Source organism: Pyrus communis, chromosome 15, assembly GCF_041283825.1.
Source record: "Pyrus communis isolate YQ-2024b chromosome 15, ASM4128382v1, whole genome shotgun sequence".
NCBI lineage: Eukaryota > Viridiplantae > Streptophyta > Magnoliopsida > Rosales > Rosaceae > Pyrus > Pyrus communis.
Genome location: NC_142579.1, coordinates 24,169,364 through 24,189,689, shown reverse-complemented (window position 1 = coordinate 24,189,689; position 20,326 = coordinate 24,169,364). Strand labels below are relative to the sequence as shown.

The following is a 20,326-nucleotide window of genomic DNA, read 5'->3' as shown; positions in this document are numbered from 1 at the left end:
TTGATATAAGTGCTTGAGTTTTCAACTTTATAGACTAAACATTTATTGGTTTTGGAGATTTAATTAAACATTTTTCTTACAAATTTGTGGAGTCTCATCTATCATAACTATCCTTTATTTGTACCAAAATTACAGATTTTACCACTGCCTAAATTCTTCACGTCAGGGAAAAAAATGCAGAGATATTGAAACAAATGTTCTACAATCTAGCTCTTTGATTCCCTCTAAAGATGATTATACAAAAAGAAAATGATTAGCTACAATTTATTAAGGAATAAAATACCCTGCAGTTTGATTTTTTTTTTTTTTTTTTTTTACTTTCAATGAAGAAATCAAATTAAGATATTTGTAGTAATCCATATATAAATTTTTGTAGTAATTCAGATAAGAAAATAATATCGAGAATAATACAAACATGCCAATAAAAAATATTTGTATGAAAACAAACCTACTAAAACCGGAAATAAACTTTCTAGTAAACAACGTTGAAGGACAAAAGTAAATGTACCAATCAACGATATGTATAATATTAATCGTACCCATATGATACTAAATGGTACAATCCATAATGTATACAAAAACAATCGTCACAAAATTGTGAAAAAAAACCTATCAATCAATGAGAACAAAACTAAACATACCGGAAGCTACAACTAAACGTACCGAAAGCTAAAACAAAACGTACCAATCAACGATATGTACACCTAATAATTAAAAATAAACGTACCAATCAATACAAAACCAATATATGATAACCAACAATAAACGTACCATTATCACTAATCAACAACATGTACAAATTCAAATGTATAATAATTATCTAACAAAAAGTATACTAAATAATAAACAAACAAAAAAATCTAAGCGTCCATCATTTCAATTATTTTTTCAATTTTAGGATAAAACAATGCTTTGAACGAAAACAAAAATTAAAAGAGATAATTGGATAAATATGTTGAGTGAAAAAACCAAAATTATCTCCTAAAAAAGAGTCCACAACTCCTAAAATACATGAATAAAAAAAATGGCCGGATAAAAAAAAATTCTCTAAACTAATTAATTAAAAGGACAAATTTAGAAATCAATATGTAAAATTTTAATTTAAAAAATAAAATTATTATTTTTAATTTAAAAAATAAGAAATATTGATGTGGCCTAATTTACCAAAACCCCGTGATCAAAATTCTAAAAGGCATGAATGCTTAATAAAAAAAATTTAAATTTTAAGCGTTTAAATCTAATTAACTCCATTATTTATAAAACAAAGGCCTACCATTGAAAATTCTGGACACTAAATAAAAAATGGAGTCACGTCTTTTTTGTCGCTTTGCGACTATGGATTCATGATCAAATGTCATCAGATTTGATATTAAAGGCCTAGATCAAAACGGTAAAAGCATAATTTATTTATTATTTATTTTTCATATAATATACGAAGGTGAGTAATTATACATTTTTTAAGCACTGCCAACTAGGAGAGCATTTCTGAAATTAAGGGATAAAATAGGAGGCATTTAAGGAAAGGAAAGGAAATCTCTTTTTTTTTTTTTTTTTTTTTTTTTTTTTTTTATAAATGGGAATTAGTTGTGGGACCCACAATATATCGAACTTTAACAATCTGAATCGTCTATTTTTCAAGTTGCACCTCGTAGATCATCCGTGCAAAATATTAGTTAAATAGGAAATATTTGAAATATCTAATTGAGTTCAAAGAAACTGACGAACACTTTGTTCTATGATAAACAATGAAATTTCCTTATGATAATTAAATAGACAAATAATTTTGGTTTGAGTTAAATTTCTGCAAGGATAATCTATAAATCGAGACTTACGAAATAGACGTTCAGATCGTTGATTCGATGTAGAGCAGGTCCTACAACTAATCATCATCTTTTGAAGCCACTTAATTGTAGGCCTAATGATATTCCTCTTCACTCGTCACTGAGAAGTCTTATATTCGATTCTTGTCAAATGCAAATTTGAACCACATTATTGCTAGCCCATTGTGAGGCTTAGTCTACTCCCTCACCTCCTTAGTATAGATAATATCATTTGATAAAAAAAAAATTTACTTTTGAAAGCTTGTTATTTATACTTAAATAATGCTAGGAACACCAAAATTTTAAATTAAATTGACAGACCGTGTCTGTCACATCCCGACCCGAGCGGGACCACTTTCCAGGCCCGACTCCACCGTAGCACGATATTGTCCGCTTTGGGCCCCGACCACGCCCTCACGGTTTTGTTTCTGGGAACTCACACGAGAACTTTCCAGTGGGTCACCCATCATGGGAATGCTCTCGCGCGCTACTCGCTTAACTTCAGAGTTCCTACGGAACCTGAAGCTAGTGAAATCCCAAAGGCCTCGTGCTAGGTAGGGATGAGAATGTACATATAAGGATCACACCCCTAGGCGATGTGGGATGTCACAATCCACCCCCCTTAGGGACCCGACGTCCTCGTCGGCACACACGCGGCCAGGGTTAGGCTCTGATACCAAATTGTCACATCCCGACCCGGTCAAGACCACTTCCTAGGCCCAACTCCACCGTAGCACGATATTGTCCGCTTTGGGCCCCGACCACGCTCTCACGGTTTTGTTTCTGGGAACTCACACGAGAACTTCCCAGTGGGTCACCCATCATGGGAATGCTCTCGCGCGCTACTCGCTTAACTTCGGAGTTCCTACGGAACCTGAAGCCAGTGAGCTCCCAAAAGACCTCGTGCTAGATAGGGATGGGAATATACATATAAGGATCACACCCCTAGGCGATGTGGGATGTCACAGTGTCACCAATAAAAAAATAAGCATGTTAATCAACACTTGAGTAATAATCTAATCATCAATAATCTCATTATTTAGTTTACAAAATTTAATTTTAAAATTTGATTTCTCTAGCATTACTCTTATACTTAATAAAGATCCAAAAGTTTGATTTACATAAAAATAAGTCAAGGGATTCGTCATTTTTCACCTTAGACAGCAGAAAAGAAATTATAAAAAGAATTGACGAAACTTAAAACACCATAGATGGTTCCAAATATAGTTGTCACGTTAAATGAGAGGTGAGCATCTTTTTTCATTTTTTTTCGTCCTCAAAGAAAGCCCTCGAAAAGCCAATGGTCGCAAAAGAATCCTTATCCCTTAACAGAAAAGCTAAATATGCAATAGGTCCCCACGAAAAAAAAATCCAAATAAATTCTTTAGTGCGCCAAAAACAGAATTTAGTATACCATGTATTATAATATAGGATTAATCTCAGTTTACTACTATGAAATTTTTTTATTTTCAACATTTGGTACATGAAGATTTTTTCGTCCCAGTTTGCTACCAAAAGTCATAATTATGGGATTCTTTCATACATTTAGGGTTGGGTTCAGTTGGCAAACCATGCCAAATTCCTTGTGTCACTTGCCAACCACATATACATAATTACCGCTAGTCAACCGTCTTCTTGCAGTTGCCAAAAATCGGTTCAGCCAAAATTATGGGTTGGTTTGGTTGGTAAATGGCACAACCGGTGGTTTCCACTTCTTCCTCGTTATCTTCCAGTTCCAAGGGCTCATTTTGATTTTTAGATTGGGGTGCTTGTTCGGTTGCATTGTGTGGTTCATTTTGGGTTAATCCATGTTGTGCACTAGCGGTTGATTGGCTAGACTCCATCATCCTAAACATAAGCAACACATATACATTCAAAATCATATATATGTACGTGTATATATAGTATTAGTAATCATCATGCTATCAATTTTGTTAACAATATTTTCTATATTTATTATGGCATGAATCATATACATATACATATATTTTTTTAAACCCTAAAACTAAGGAGTCATTTATTTTCTAAACCCTAAAACTAAGGAGTCAACAGTCAAGCATGTAAAAAATGCCTAAAATATCTAAATAGAAAAGCAAAAAAAAAAAAAAAAAAAATATATATATATATATATAGGTAGGTATGGCATACTGCTGGCATACAAAATCAATTACCAAAGCCATGCCATTAATTGTCGGTTCGGTAAAATGCCAACCGATTATGAAAAAATGTCAAAACTATATCATACCATTATGAGCCGACCGGTATGGTTGGGTTGGTAAATCGGTTTATGGCAAAATTTTCCACCCCTACATACATATGTTAAGTTTTTCGTCATAACCTCCGTTAACTGATGACGTAGCATCTACGTGTTTACGTGGACAATGACTAGGCACCACGTGTCATTATGGGCCCACATAAATATTAAAAACAAATTTTAAATTAATATTTTTTATCTCCTCTTCTAACCCTAGCTATTCAGCCCCAAAACAATTTTTTTTTTTTAGGCCCTTCCTCTCTTCTCTCTTTTGCGCCCATCCAATCCTCTATACCTGACCCACCTCCACCCTCTTCACCTCCCCTCCTTTCTCTCTCCTCCACCCTTTTCACCTCCACATTTTGCAAAAACCCTAATCCCCAAAATTGCACAGCCAGGTTCTAATTGGTCTTTATCCAAGAAGGACAATATCCCAACGTAGTACTCAAGACCCATGGAGGACGAAACAATTGCATGATTCTCATCAATTAAATCCTCCAGATTCCCCACGCTCATCGGTGAGCCTCGGAGATTGTCGACTTTAGATATGTCCTCCTCGACCTTCTCCTCATGCGGCTTGAATCGCCCCTGGTTTGTGACGAACTCCTACTCTATTAGGAGATATTCCTTGATTCTCTCAAGCTTCAGCAACCAAAGCTTGCACTTTGTCAGCAGGATCACCATCGGGAGTCGCGCTGCAGCTTTGAGACCCTACTGCTTGCGTTATTTTCGGCTGACTTAAGAAGGAAGAGAGGTGAGACAAAAGAGCGAGTGCAAGATTAACACGAGGGGTGAGGTGAGGTAGGAGAGGTGGGTGTGCGGGGAGGGTGGGTGCAGAGGAGCGAAATGAAAGAAGGGATGAAGGGAAGAGGTCGTGGGGATGAGGAGCAGCCCAAAAAAAGAAAAAATAAAATAAAATTGTTTTGGAGCCTAATAGCTAGGGTTAGAAGAGGAGATAAAAAAATTTTAATTTTTTTAATTTTAAATTTTTACATGGCTCCATAATGACACGTGGCGCCCATTCATTATCTACATAGGTGCCACATCATCAGTTAATAGAGGTTCTGACATAAAACTTAACGCATGTATGAAAGTGTCCCATAATTATGACTTTAGGTACCAAATTGGGACAAAAAAAACTTTATGTACCAAATGTTGAAAACTAAGAAACTTCAAGGTAATAAACTGATATTAACCCTATAATATAAGTATTGTATTTTTGGGTAAATTACATAAAACTACCTCAACTATTGTGTCATTCACAGTTTCATACCCCATCTTTAAAAAATTTCAATGTCATACCTCAACTACGAATTTGTTACAATTTCTTACCTTCCGTTAGTTTGTCTGCCAATTTTTTTGTTAAATAGTGACGTGGGTTAAGACGGGGTCCATTTTCTATTAAAAAATTAATTAAATATTAAAAACTAAAATAAGAAAATCTTTTTTTTTTTTGCATGGGGGACCCACCCCTTATCCCCCTCGCCCTTTCTCCCCCATCTACTCGTGTCCCCCCAACCTCCCTTCAGCGCCAAAACCAGAACCCCCCGCCACCCTTTCTTCCTCCATCTCCACCTCCCTACCACTAACTCGTCTTCAACCCATTTTTTAAAGAATATTTAGCAAATCCCTAACCTTTTCAGGCCCCTAACCTTTTGAAATTTGAAAACAAAGCAAACATGTGATGTGAATGGAATTGTGCACTGAGTTTCGAAACATTAACGAAACTGCAATTTCCAAACAAGAAACAGTTGCATCCCGTCCCAGATAATGTAGTCTGAAGCATCACCCTCCAAATCCATAAGGTTAATTGTAGCTGCAATTCGGACGAGAGTGAAGAAGCTCCTTGGAAACTGGCTCTCAGCCTTATCGAGAAGACCGGTGAGGGACTCGACTGCAGAGGCCAGGCTTGACTTGAAGAAAGAGCCTGAGATCTTTGCCGATGGTAAGGAGCTGGATTTTGTGGTCGAAGCAGAAGACCTGGACGCGGCTGCCAGAGCTGCCGGCGTCGAAGGATACGGCTTATGAGATCTTGGAAGGTAGCTTGCATGGGAGCTGGTTGCTCAAATTATCGTCGACAGCGCAATGATGATGATGGGGAGCGGGACGCGCAAGTGTTTATGCTGGTGAACTTTGAAGGCGCGATGATGAATATGCGAAGCTCACCGAGGTTTTCAATCTACGACAACGGGGAAGGAGATGGAGGGGAGTTGTGGCGACAGGTAGGGTTGGAAGGGTAGGAACGAAGGTGAAGAGGTTGAAGATGACTAAAGTGGTAAGGGGTGAGCCCACTGTTCTTTAAAGATTTTTTTTTTTTTTCTTCATAGATTAACATTTGTTAATATTTAATTAATTTTTTAATACAGAGTAGGTCTCGTCCCAAGCCACGTCACTATTTAACGGAAGAATTGACAAACAAACTGACGGAAGTTATAAAATTGTAACAAATTCGTAAGTGAGGTATGAGATTGAAAATTTTTAAAAATAAGATATGAAACTGTGACTGATCCAATAATTAAGGTAATTTTATATAAATTATCTTATATATATTTTTTTTAAATATTCATTCACTTGTACTATGATTTAATTTATTGGAAGGACACACTATAAAATCTCTGCACACAATGCACAAAAACCGAATGCACTGGGAACATGTCGATACACGGCGTGGAATCTTACGATAGGAATCTAAAATTACCTGGGCGATTGTGCACCGAGCCTGAAATTCTGGAAACGATTTTGCATTAATGGACGAGAGCGCAGCGAAGAATCTCACCGCTCCGGATACAAGGATCGTGCACCATGTGTCCGTACGTGGTTGGTGGTGACACAGTTCTTATTCTTTTTGTGATTTTAGAGGTGCCATAAACAGTTTAGAAAAAGTTGCTTCGCTTAAAGAGAATAAAAAAAAACACGATCCATTCACATGACAGTTTTGGCTACTTTGGTTTTTCATTTCCTGTTAAACATGAGGCTCTCTATTGCGTTTGAGGTGCACATTTTTTTATTTCGCGTTCTATTATTTATTTAATAATTATGATTCTTAATTTTTTTAAGTCGTTCAATTCATTTTTTAAAAAGTCAAGAGTCGTGTGTAAAATATGAAAAAAAAATGTGTAAAAATACGGACGACGCCTTCCTCCAACGAAGAAAAATCAATCAACTATCAATAAGGGCACCGTAAAAAATATCATAGAAAGAACTTGCCCAATAAAATTACTTTTAATTTTGCCAAAGGGTCATTTGAGCAAAAGTAGATAAAAGAATTCAATTCATGTTAGCGGCAAGGGCATAGTTGGCTATCAGAATATGATTTCTTTAAAAAATAAGAAATACTAGTTACTTTCTCACATCCTTTTCTATCCTCACTTTATCAAAGAAATCTACTACATTACTCGAGTCATCCATCATTTCATAGATTTAATAACGACAGCATGTCAAATTTGTCCAAAAAGTTTGGAATTTATAACTGCGAAAATAACAAATTTTTGGTCGTCAACTTGATTATTCTTGCACTAATCGAGTTGACAATCAAGAGTTTGTTATTTTCTCTGTTATAAATTCTAACTTTTTGGACAACTTTGGCAACATCATAATGATTGCGTGTCTATTATAACAGTTTGTTTTTCGAGATTCGTTCCACTCAGCTCTCATTCCTAAACAATCATGGCCATTGGTTGATGAAGATCCCAAATTAGTTATAGATACTAGTCATGTAGTTGGACAACTTCCTACGTGCACACAGAAATTGTGTAGGATGTACGACTAGCAGATTTTATAGTCATGTAGCAGATTTTATAGTCATGTAGGATGTAAGCTAGGTGTGAAATCAATCTAACTAGCATGCCAGTCGGAGTCACTTAATGTGACTTGTGCGACTGCACCTATGGCTCATCAATCTAGGCTAGCACACGAGTCAGAGTCACCTAGTGTGACCTGAACGACAGGCTGGGTATAAATATGTTCGCTCAAGTGCTACAATCATGTGAAGGCTTTGCGATAAATTGCGGGTCACCTATGAGTCAGAACCACCTATTGTAGTCTGTACGACAGGTTGGCACCAAACTTGGATCCAAGGTGAGTGTACGGTGCAGAAAGTGAACAATCACGTGAAGGCTGTGCCCTGACCACAAGCAGGAGCACTAATACCGAGGTGCAACCATGATGAGCTCTAAATGAATATATACATGCTCACATACAATGCAACCAACTCAATTACATGATAAATTACCTGACTTACCTGTGACTCCGCATAATCATTTAACACACACAAAAGCATAACAATGCAATTATTTAAAATTATATCATATTTTAAATCATGGCATGCTATGCATAACTCAGTTCAAAGCATTTGTGGAAACTATAAAATTTACACACACACACACACACACACATATATATATATATATATATATATATATACTATAAAAAGGAAAAAGACCCACTCACCTAGAGTATGTGCTACAACTCCTTAGCACGAATATCAAGTCGTCACGAACGATCGTCGTCTAAAACAATTATCAAATCACATCTCAGAATTCTTATCAATAGAACACGTAACTTACACAAAACACATCCCCAAGGACATTTTAGAATGATTTAAGACCCCTTAACCAAAAGTCAATTGTCGGTCAAAGATCGACGGTAGGAACCACAACCCTACGTAACTCGATCCAAAAGATCAATATATCAGATTTCCAAGTCGTAACTTCTAGAGATCCACATTATGCTTCTAAAACATCATACTAAAGTTTCATCCAACGGTTGGATCTTCGCCAATTGCAAATTCAAGTGAAGGTTAACGTTTTATTTTATGAACTAACAAATCCAATTCGGAAAGATCCGTACGTCGGATTCCCGATCCATAAGTTTAATATCCTCAAATATTACGTACTATAACGTATCAAAGTTTGGTGATGATCCAACGGTTGGATCATCAATTGCTATAATAATCAAGCGATGGACCTTAATAGAACTAGGTTCAAACGACGGAAATTCATCAATCAAGCTTCACATATGGAATTGAAGAATCAAATTTAGTTTGGAAAGGTCAGGGGATGCCTCGGCCCACGCGCCGCCGTACACGGTGGTCGGCCATCCCAACTTGCCGGAAAAATCAACTATTTCTAAAAAATTTCAAACTTCACATAAACGAAGATCTCAATGAGTAGAGCAAGTTTTATACATGTGGCCAAGTCCAATTTGGCCGGGAAAAGCCTCAAAACGCCATGAACTCACCGGGACCCTAGAATTTGGGTGTTTCTTGATTCAACCTCAATTCGAACTTCAACGCCCCCAAACTTGTTTGGGCTTTGTTCCTGGGTTCAAGGTGAGTCCAATGGTTGTGGAGATCAAATGAAATCATTGTAGGAATGGCGGATTCGTCGCCGTGTACCCAGTAACCATATGGTTTGTTCTTATAGATTTGAGGGTTAAACGAACTGGAATCTAGGTGTAAGTGGGAGAGGGAAGACTGTGGAGTTGTTCCTAGGTGGTGTCTGGTCGTGAAAAACTCGGAGAACGCGGTGAAAGGCGTCGGAAAAGTCGCAGAATGCCTGGTCAGAGATCGGGTCTCGACTGGAAACGGGTTAGGGTCCGGGTTGGCTACACCTCAAGTCTCTCCTTTCCCCTCATTTCTCTCATCTCTCATTGGTTCACTCCCTCTTTCTCTTCTTTCTAATTAGGCGTCCCGCCCCTCATTTCTCTCCTTTATCTATCATCTTCATTGCCCATCTTTTCTTCCCTTTAATCTGGGCCACACACGTGGCTTTCCAGATTTTTCTCCAAAAATCTGGAGCTTTCTTGAAATTAATCAATTTACTAAAATGTCCTCGACTTTAAACGTTAATATCTCATTCGTTATAACTCTAAATTGCGTTCTGTTTGCGCCCACGCATTCATAGCGACGAGTACTATCCAAATACGCCAAGAAAACAGATCTTACATGACATGACAAGGCCGTCAACAAAAGTCAATGTCTTTGCCTCGAAGGGCATTTTCGTAAATTCACATTTTAAAACTATAAAAACTAAAATTTTTGGGGACGGGTTGTTACAATTAAGCTATCAACATAAATAATCTATGTCACACCGAAACACAATAATTCTAAAAAGTTAATAAATTAAAAAAAAAATCTTGTGTGAATCCTACCTTCTTTTTCCCCAACCGTCTTTCTCCTCCACATCCCCTTCCTCTCTCCATCTCTCTCTCTCAATTGGTCACTTCCCTTTTCTCTTCTCGAGTTGCTTTTTCCCCTTTTTTGCTTATGAAAAAGGGAGAATGATCTGTTTCAAAATTTTCACCATCTTCGAAGATTTTCATAAGAAAAAAGGGTTCATGCATTAAAAAAGAAAGGGATCCCAATTTTCATAACCGCAAAATCTCAATTTTTTTTGGTTCCTTGTAACTAGGTTTGAGTAGTATTGATAAAAGATTGGATGAAATTGGACATGTAAAGTTAGTAGGGTTTTATGCAATTGGATTTTTTTAGGTTTAGATATATTCAATGGGAAGACAAGGTTTTGCATACAGAAAGGATTAGACATGACATCAATCCTTCTTCTTTCTTCTTATTTTATTTTTGTTTTATCAATTAATATTTTGTTTCTGTGTAACTTGAATTATTTAAATTGATAGCTTAATCTACTTAAGATTAAACTGAGGGCTTATATGAAAAAAGACCTCACAGGTCTTCAAATAAGGATCTTAAAAGAGCAGCTCTGTCTTTTTATATTTTGGTTAAGATCTCATTTAGAGAGCCCATCAGAGATGCTCTTATACGTGGATGCCCATTTTCCTCTAATTCATGCTATTTGTTTCCTCTATAATATTTACATATTCATGTATTGTGTAAATTTTGAAGCATTGATGTCACATCCCCGCCTGGGGCGGATCACTTCCCGGGCCCGCTCCACCACCGTAGCACGATATTGTCTGCTTTGGGCTTACCATTCCCTCACGATTTTGTTTTTGGGAACTCACGAGCAACTTCCCAGTGGGTTGCCCATCATGGGATTGCTCTAACCCCCTTCTCGCTTAACTTCGGAGTTCTTACGGAACCCGAAGCCAGTGAGTTCCCAAAAGGCCTCGTGCTAGGTAAGGATGGGAATATACATTTAAGGATCACTACCTGGGCGATGTGGGATGTCACAATCCACCCCCCTTAGGGGCCCGATGTCCTCGTCGGCACACCACGACCAGGGTTAGGCTCTGATACCAAATTGTCACATCCCGGCCCGGGGGGGGACCACTTCCCGGGCCCGCTCCACCACCGTAGCACGATATTGTCCGCTTTGGGCTTACCATTCCCTCTCGGTTTTGTTTTTGGGAACTCACGAGCAACTTCACAGTGGGTCACCCATCATGGGATTGCTCTAGCCCCATTCTCGCTTAACTTCGGAGTTCCTACGGAACCCGAAGCCAGTGAGCTCTCAAAATGCCTCGTGCTAGGTAGGGATGGAAATATACATTTAAGGATCACTACCTGGGCGATGTGGGATGTCACAATTGATTTATTTCATTTACAATGTTGTACAAGTAGGGGAAGTGAAGTATTTGTGTAATTTTTGTTTGATATTAAAAATAGAAGTTACAATTTTTTTTTCTCACAGGTAGTTTGTTTTTTATTTTTATTTTTTTATTTTGTTTCTTTTTTTGAGTCGAGCAGTAGCGTTAACATATTATATTAGTTATCGACATAGTTCAAACTCACGTCGTTATGCAAATGCACAGCATCTTTCCATCATTATGGTATATAGCCACTTGCAGTTTGCTTTTTCTTTTGACAGTTTTTTTAAGAGTGTATGAGCAAAATAACAATAAATTGCGTTAGTGGTTCGCGTCTTCCTAAAGTAGATCCAAATCTATTTCATTCTCTACAATTTAGATGAAATTCAGACGTATCATATTCTTTTGTCGAAAAATAAAAACAAAAATTTCAGAAGATGACTGGATTGCCCTTATTCTTCTCGCATTAAAACAACAAGGTCAACTATTCATATTAGCCCACGTAACAAAGAATCTCGAAGAAACACCCCACAAAATACCAACCGAAAGTAAAAGAAAAAGGAAAATAATAAATACTAATTTATAATTACATTTTCGCCGCGTGAGTACGGATTCCAAAGATTCCCTTACTTAACCGTGAAAACTCGTTCCCGAGTTAAGGAACTGAGTCACCGAGTTGACCCGGAGACGCGAGGACCCGCTTATGCGAACCACTGAATCTTTGTGTGTCCTGAATCTCATATTCCATATAAATTCTGGCCTCTCTGTTCCTTATCAGGTTTTAATCTGGGCAATGCTCGAAATCGAGATTGAGGGAGAAAATTAACAACGGAGAGAGAGAGAGAGAGAGAAAATGGACCTGCTGAGCTTGGACTCCAGTCCTCTGTTCGTCCCGAAAACAATCACCGACTTTCTCGCTCAGCTCTTCGCCATTAAAGACGGCTCTCAGAGGTCTTCAGAGCTCGATGGGTACGTGAAGAGACTGGAAGACGAACTCAGAAAGATTGAAGTTTTCAAGCGGGAGCTTCCTCTCTGCATGCTTCTCCTGAAGGATGGTGGGTTTTTGGTCTCTCTCTAGACTCTCTCTAAACTCTCTCTCTAGGATTTGGTTTTTGATCATATTTTTGAGATGGGTTTTTGATTTGGTTTGATGGGTATGCAGTGATTGAGCGGTTGAAGGAGGAAGGAATGCGGTGGAGGCGAATGGAAGAGCGGCCGGTGATGGCGGAGTTCATACCATTGAAGTGTAATTCTGAGGAGGACGGAGGGGCAGTTTCGGGAAAGGAAAATATTGACAAGAAGAACTGGATGAGCTCTGCGCAGCTATGGAGCACAAGCATCAATGTTTTTGATTACACCAAACACGACTCTGAACTTAAACTGGTTAATTTCTAAATTTCCCCTTTTTTTTCTTCTTAAGACTGAAACTTTATTGGGGGTTTTCTGAAATTTCATATTTTCTTGGATTTGTTTTTACAGGGGAATGAGGAAGATGATCGGTCGGCGGCGGAGAACCCAATTGAGCTGAGTAATAAGAAAGGCGTGGGAGGGGCATTACTGGCATTCAAGGGTCAGAATGAGTTGTCTGGTTTTGCAAACCCATGTTTGAAGGGAGACAAGGAGGTTACCGTGGTTCCAAACCTTTGTCTTATGACTCCATTGATGTCTGAAACACTGGCTGGTTCTGCAAATGCAAACTCTAAGACCAACCATGGCTGCAGAGGTGGCGGTTCGGGTTCTGGTATGGCAGGACAATTGAAATTACAGAACAAACCCCAACAGCAGCCACAGCAGCAGCAGCAGCAACCCTTAAGGAAACAAAGGCGGTGCTGGTCGGCGGAGCTCCACCGCCGCTTTGTTGATGCCCTTCAGCAGCTTGGAGGAACACAAGGTTGGAGCTTTATGACCCGAAAATATTTTAATTGTGCTAATTGAAAAAATTTGACATTAATTCTCGGACTAAGAATTGGAAAATTTGATGAGTTTCAAGATTTATTGTTGGTTTTTGGAGAAAATGTTTGATCTTTATGCTGCCAAACTACTTGAATTTAGTCCTTTTTTTTTTTTTCCGAATTATTCGAATCGAATTCTCCTCTATGTTTAGATTTTATGTGCTTGATTCTAATTTGTGTAGTCTGTTTTTTGTAGTAGCCACTCCTAAGCAGATAAGAGAACTTATGCAGGTGGAGGGTCTCACCAATGATGAAGTTAAAAGCCACTTGCAGGTTGGTTAATTACTCAAGTTTCTCTCATCCGTAATCACAATTTTCTTTTTTCTGACTGTACTGGATGATTGTTTGCTCATATTTTTGTCTGATATCTGTGCAGAAATACCGCCTTCACATCCGAAAGCTCCCGCCTTCTTCAGCTGCTGGCCAAGGCAATGACTTACTCGTGCCCTTGGATCACAGCGGAGAGCATGCTAAGGCAAACAACGTACAGTCTGGTTCTCCACAGGGTCCTCTCCTCGCAGGAGGGTTTGCCAAAGGTCGATCCACAACTGGAGGCAAGTCGGGTGACAGCAGGGAAGGTGAAGAGGATGAGAAATCGGATGGACAGAGTTGGACAAGTGGGAATCACAACCACCACCACCACCAAGGAGCTGGAGATGTATAGAGTCTCATACAATCATCATCCCGCATGAGTTTTGCAGATACAAATATCCATGGGGAAAAATCAAAGTCTCTGGATTTGGGAATTATGAGCGTATAGTAAGTAATAAGCGGAGAATTTGCCATTGTAGAGCAAGTTTCTTCCTCTGGTTCTTTTATACAGGTTTATTATCATGTAATGTGCCCTTGATTAATGTAGGAAGTAACATGTTAATGTTTCCCAACATGACGTTATTCAGTTTAATGTGTTATTCAAATTGAGATCTATGGACTAGAAGAAATCTGCTACATACTGTTTTCCTTTGGAAATACATCGCGGTCGCAGATATGACAGTTCCGGACTTGGAAGAGATCGAACCCTTTCATCGTAGGATTCGACATGAAAACCTGAGTCCATCCTGAATGGAGAATAGGTACACATGCAGGCAATTCCCCTTTCCATGTCCAAAATAGAGGGCTTGCCTTGCTTCTTGTGTTAATGCTTGTCAACAAGCTCTGAGATCAAAATTTTGTCCAACTGAACTGAATTCTAAAAATCTCGTCCATTTGCCAGTTAACCTTTGCACCTGCATTGTCCATGAGTTCTTAGTAGCATGCCAGCTTCTCTCTCTCTCTCTCTCTCTCTCTCTCTCGCATCACCAAACTACTTTTATTTTCAGGCGTAAGAACATTCCTAGGGTCAGTGGCACACGTCCACTGACTGATCCCGACCATGATGCATGTGGAGGCCAAAATGTATTCACAGTTAGATGTAATTGAAGCGTGTTAGCGATCGATGCTAGCATTTTCTCTGTTGCAAAACCAATGTCACGCTACTATATTTATTATTTTCAATCTTAATGGATTGCCCCAGATTACTATCCAAACAAAACGGCATGGTATTCACTGAAGCAATAGCTTCGTTTCTGGTCATGTACACGGTTAGGTATTTGTCAATTCCTCAGAGTCACTGTCAAATGAAGTCTGGAGACCTAACTAATCGTATAATCGATTTCTACTCTCAGACTAATTAATGGGTTACATTACTTAATGTTATCCATTTAAATTAACATCCGAATAATCCTCATCTTACAGCTAGGACCATGCAAAGACAAAGCAGTCACCTTCAAGATCGCAAAATAATTTTTTTCTTCTATTGAATCTCTCAAAAGAGTTGATAGGAGAGTGAGCCTCCAAGAATCTTATGCTTAGAAAATTAAGGGTATGTTTAGTACTCTACTTGAATCCAACTTTTTAAATTCAAAAACAATTTTCAAGTTTTAGGTCTTAAAAACTTGTTTGGTAGGACTATTTTAAAAAACTGAACTTAAGACTAACTAAAAAAAGGAATTGTTATTGGCACTCCAAAAATCTCATTCTACACTCCAAGCTTTCTATATTTGAAAAGAAAAATACATTTGTGAGGAGTAGAATAAGATTTTTGAAGTGCCAATAACATTTTCCCTAAAAAAATATAGTATAGTATCTAAAAACATAAAAAGTGAGTTTTTAAACTTAAACTCGCTCTTTTCTTTTTTTTCTCTCCACCCCTCTCACTCCAAATCTATCTCTCTCTTTTCTTCATTTTCTCTCCTCTTTTTTTTTTTTTTTTTTTTTTTTTAATCCTTTTTGTCCATCCTCCAATCCGCTCTCTTCATTCTCTCGATTATTTCTCTCGCTCTTCTTCCTCTCTATCTCATCTAATCATCTCTCTTCTTTCTCTTTCTTTCAATCATCTTTTACTTTTTTTCCTCCTCTCTCCTCTTTCTCCCTTTTTCTGTGATCCCCTCTTTTTGGATCTCTTTGTCTCGTTTAAGTCATAAGATTTAAAATTTTAAATCACAAACTAATCAAGTTTTTTTAGTCTTAAAGAAAATTGTTTTTAAGAAATGTTCTTAAAAAATGTTATGAGAAATAATAAAAAATTTCAAATAAGATACTAAATAGACCCTAAATATTTCAAACAATTTTTTTTTCCCCAAAATTTCAAAAGATGATTAATTAGTACCAAATATTTTCATATTTTAATTATCTTGAATGTCAACTATTTGATTTCATTTTTTTTTAATTATTTGTCGGGTTTATGGATTCTTTAGATTGTATGGGAGCACAATCCTGACTTAAGGTATTGGTTGGCCTAAATGTTGGGACTGTCACTGTTTTATACCAACAAATAATCCACTAATAAAGTCTCAACCAACTAATTTTTGGAGCATAAGTAACAGATCAGTTTTTAAACTAGCAAAGAAACGATCTACGGGCGGTGACGAAGCTACATAGGAGTGAAGGGGGGCGGCCGCCCCTTCGCTCGTCGGAAAACAAAGGCAGGAGCAAGGCTTGAACCCCTATGGTTCGGCCGGAATCTGGGATCCACGGTGGTTCCTAGTTCGAATCTGGGAACTACAAGCTTGCAGGTTCTTTTTTTATTTTTTATTTTATTTTATTTTTTTAAATCCAGGCCAAAACGACATTATTTTAGGCCTGGTAAAAATAATTAATTTTTGTTTGGTAAACGAAGTAGTTTTGCATTAATCAAAAAAAAAAAAATTTAAAGAGGGAGGGGCCACTGGTCCCCATCCCAATCCTCCCACCCGTATCAATTATTAACCCCACCCTTGCCCATAAATTACAAATTCCATCCCCCCACCATCATTCCCAGATTTCAATTTTCAAAATTGTCTTAAATCCCAGAATTGAACATAAGAAAACCCTGTTCCGTTGGCCACCAAGCTCCAGACGCCATGCTAGCCGCTCCAATTAAGGTAAATTTTTAATTTTTAATTTTTTAAATTTATGGTTATCGATTATACATTATTCATATGAATACTACGATTATTAATTTTTTTTTTTATTGAAGTACATAAAAGAGGATTCATACATTATATATATATATATATTATATTAACTTGAATCGCACATGGTCTAATAATAATCATATGAACTTGAAGTACATTATACACATTATATATATATATATATATATATTATACATTATACATTATAGATTATTCATATGAACTTGAAGTACATAAAATTGATTGCAGTAACCGCTATAAACCCTAATCAACTTACCCAATTTTTAATTGTGGTTTAGAATAAAAATTGAATTCTTGATTATTCATATGATTGTTAGTATTGATTAATTAATTCGTGATTTGATTAGATATTACCCTATAGTCTACTCTAGGATTAAGAGTCTAAGATATTTTTTTTTCTTTCGTTATACACTTACGTCATGGAACAATACTATAAGAAAAAGTGCTTAAATCCTTCTCCAATTATCGAGAAGCAATTCGTAGATACTACCTCCAAAATGAACCTTGTTAACCTAAATCTCACAAAATGAACTGGGAGACGTGAAAGCTGTATGTTAGTGTATAAGTTTCTTACATTGGCTTTGGTGTTATCTGTTGCAACCACTTAGGTGAAGAGAGCTTTTTCTGCTATGAAGATTGTGAAAACATCATTGCGTAACAAAATGAGAGATCAATTGTTGAGTGATAACATGGTTGTTTACATTGAGAGATATGTATTTGCTTTTATTGATAATGAGCCTATTATGCGACGTTTTCATGACATGAAACATCGCCGACAACAACTATAATTTATATGTATTGATTAATTATGGAAGACATTACTATATAAAAAGATTCGCTTGTTGCCATTTTTCTTTAACGTTGCACGCAAATAAGTTCGCCCCGGCTCCCGAGAATTCTTGGCTTCGGCACTATCTACGGGTATGTTTAGGCGAGATATTGTTCTTGTATCGAGATTTCTGTGGTTAAACAAATGCTTGTAGTGTCAAATTGTGAATATCTACGTCAACGTTAGTATCATGTAGATGATTTGGTTTTGAGGAAACTTTTCAGATAAAAACCATGCTGAATATATATATCTCTATATAAAATATGTTCCAATTTTCCTTTATGGAGTGTATGCTGCCATGTTAATTGTAGTCTCTCTGTTAATATTAATGTTTGTTAGGAATATAATGGTTAACCGGATATAGTGGCAGATTTGATTTGATTTTATTTTTTTATGTGGACGAGGTATAAAAGTTTGGTGTGGTGTTATTGTCACCTTGTTGGTGGGCGGGTCTGAATGAGGTAGCATGGAAGGGACTCAGGAAGGAAGTTAGGATGAAGAAATTTGAGTGAAGTATTTTAATTGGGTTAAATGGATTTGAAAAGCATGAAAAAAAAAAATGACAGGTGGTTTCGGTTAGAAAAGAAAATCTGCAGCGTGGTTTCACCCTGTATTGCCTTGGTGATGAGTAAGGATATAGAGAATTTTCAAGGTCTAAGTGGACAGTTGCTCACCCTTGTAAGGATCTCTTGTTGGCCTGTTAGTGAAATTTTTTTGTGAAACGAACATACCATCGCTATAATGTCCCACAATGATGACAATGTACATATTTCATAAAAGTCATTCTTGGTCGCAAATGACTTGTGTTAGATTGGCACTAAACATATATAATTTTTTAAGCACTTTACTTTCTAATCAATTAATTCTTTCAATTGATGTTAGACCTTGCATTGAGGCCTTTGGAAGGTTCAACAGAGAGCTACGCACTTTTGATTACAAGTCACAAGCGGTAAGGGGTTTTGGAGGGACAAAGCGAGACCGAAATAATAATACAAGCAAACTATGCTAATTTAGTTGGGTTGAGTTGTAAATTTTAACATTTTACTTTGGGTGAAAACTCGACTACTCGTTTAATAGATGCGTTGTAAGTATTATTAACACGATTAAAACCAACTAATGCGAATATCAATAATCCCAACACGTAGAACTTGCCCAACATAACCCGCCTTAGAGTGGTTTGGGTGAGTTAGGTTTGCCCCTTCTTTTGGGTGGAAATTTGTTTCAATAATAGCAACCCAAATCTATTAGACTAGCTAACGGGTTGAAATCCAACTCAACTAACCCACTCAATGCACACCCTAACCCCCTCCCTCCCCCTTTTCCCTCCTCCTATCCCGACTTTCTATTTTTTTTTTATTTTAACAAATAATATTATCTATATTAAGGAGTGGAAGAGTGTGCTAAGCAAGGTTCTAAAAAACACTAGTGCTAGTCGGGCGGCGGTCTCCTAGGCGGATTTATGTAAATTTATAATATATCTTGTAAATAAGTGCTTATTTACACCTTAAAAAAGGAAAATGTTATTGACACTCCAAAAATCTCATTCTTCACTCCTCATAAGTATATTTTTCTTTCTAAATATAGAAAGTTTGAAGTGTAGAACAAGAAATTTGGGGTGCCAATAACAATTCCCTTAAAAAAAACTATACTTTTATGGATAATAAAAGAATGATAAAATTCAAAAATAGAAGTAGAAGAATACACAAAGTATATACATCCAAAAAGTTCAATATTTAAAAAACAGTAAGCATATAATCATAATGAGGAGGATTCTTCGATGATAAACTAAATTCTTCTTGTTCATGATCCTTGCATTGGATTAGACATAGACTAAATTATTTAACCTTGTTGTATCTAGTTTATTTCTTTTCATTGTATGTATCCCCTCAAAAGTTCTCCAATTTGTTTCACTATTGGATGAACTTGTAGTAAATCCATCATTTGCAAATTCAGTACACCATTTCCATAAGTATACCACCATGAAACCAAAAAAGAAAAAAAATAATACAATTAATAAAAAAATAAAATAAAAATAAAAACCGCCTAGGAGCCACCTAGGTTGCCTAGGACCGCCAACTCCAGACCGATTTGCCCTAAATCGCGAGAGGCCTTCACTGCCTAAGGCCTGACAATGGCTAACAATAATGTGGTTCAAATTCGTATTTGGCAAGAATCGAACCTAAAACCTCTCACTTACAGTTAAAGAGGAATACTATTAGACCATAGTACTAAGTTACCTCTTGACTTTCTACTTATTCTCTGATTTTAACATACCTTCTTGGTGGGTTAATCTGTTCTTTAATCTTTATTCATCTTTTTGTTTCTAAATTACAACCTTTATTTAATTTGTTTTCTTCTCTCTTCCTTCCATGGACATCTCCTATATTGATTTGTACTAGTTGAATTGAAAACCTTTTTAATCTAATGCTAGGAAAACAGTTGTTTATCTATGCATACAACCTGTTTGTTAAAATGCCTAAATGAGTAAATTACACTTTTGTACTCATTAT

At 36.9% G+C, this 20,326-nt stretch overlaps 1 protein-coding gene across 2 annotated transcripts; it reads left to right on the top strand.

Moving 5' to 3' along the window:
* The first annotated feature begins 12,316 nt into the window (after positions 1 to 12,316).
* LOC137745639 (transcription factor HHO5) lies at positions 12,317 to 14,457 on the top strand. Of its 2 annotated transcripts, none has more exons than XM_068485638.2 (5): positions 12,317 to 12,635; positions 12,743 to 12,963; positions 13,060 to 13,471; positions 13,732 to 13,805; positions 13,909 to 14,457. In XM_068485638.2, exons 1-5 carry the CDS (start codon positions 12,434 to 12,436, stop codon positions 14,194 to 14,196), a joined length of 1,197 nt encoding a protein of 398 aa, XP_068341739.2. In that variant the 5' UTR covers positions 12,317 to 12,433; the 3' UTR covers positions 14,197 to 14,457. The 2 variants fall into 2 exon arrangements, with proteins under 2 accessions (XP_068341739.2, XP_068341730.2); XM_068485629.2 differs by having other exon boundaries at positions 12,318 to 12,635; positions 13,729 to 13,805.
* The last annotated feature ends 5,869 nt before the right edge of the window (positions 14,458 to 20,326 follow it).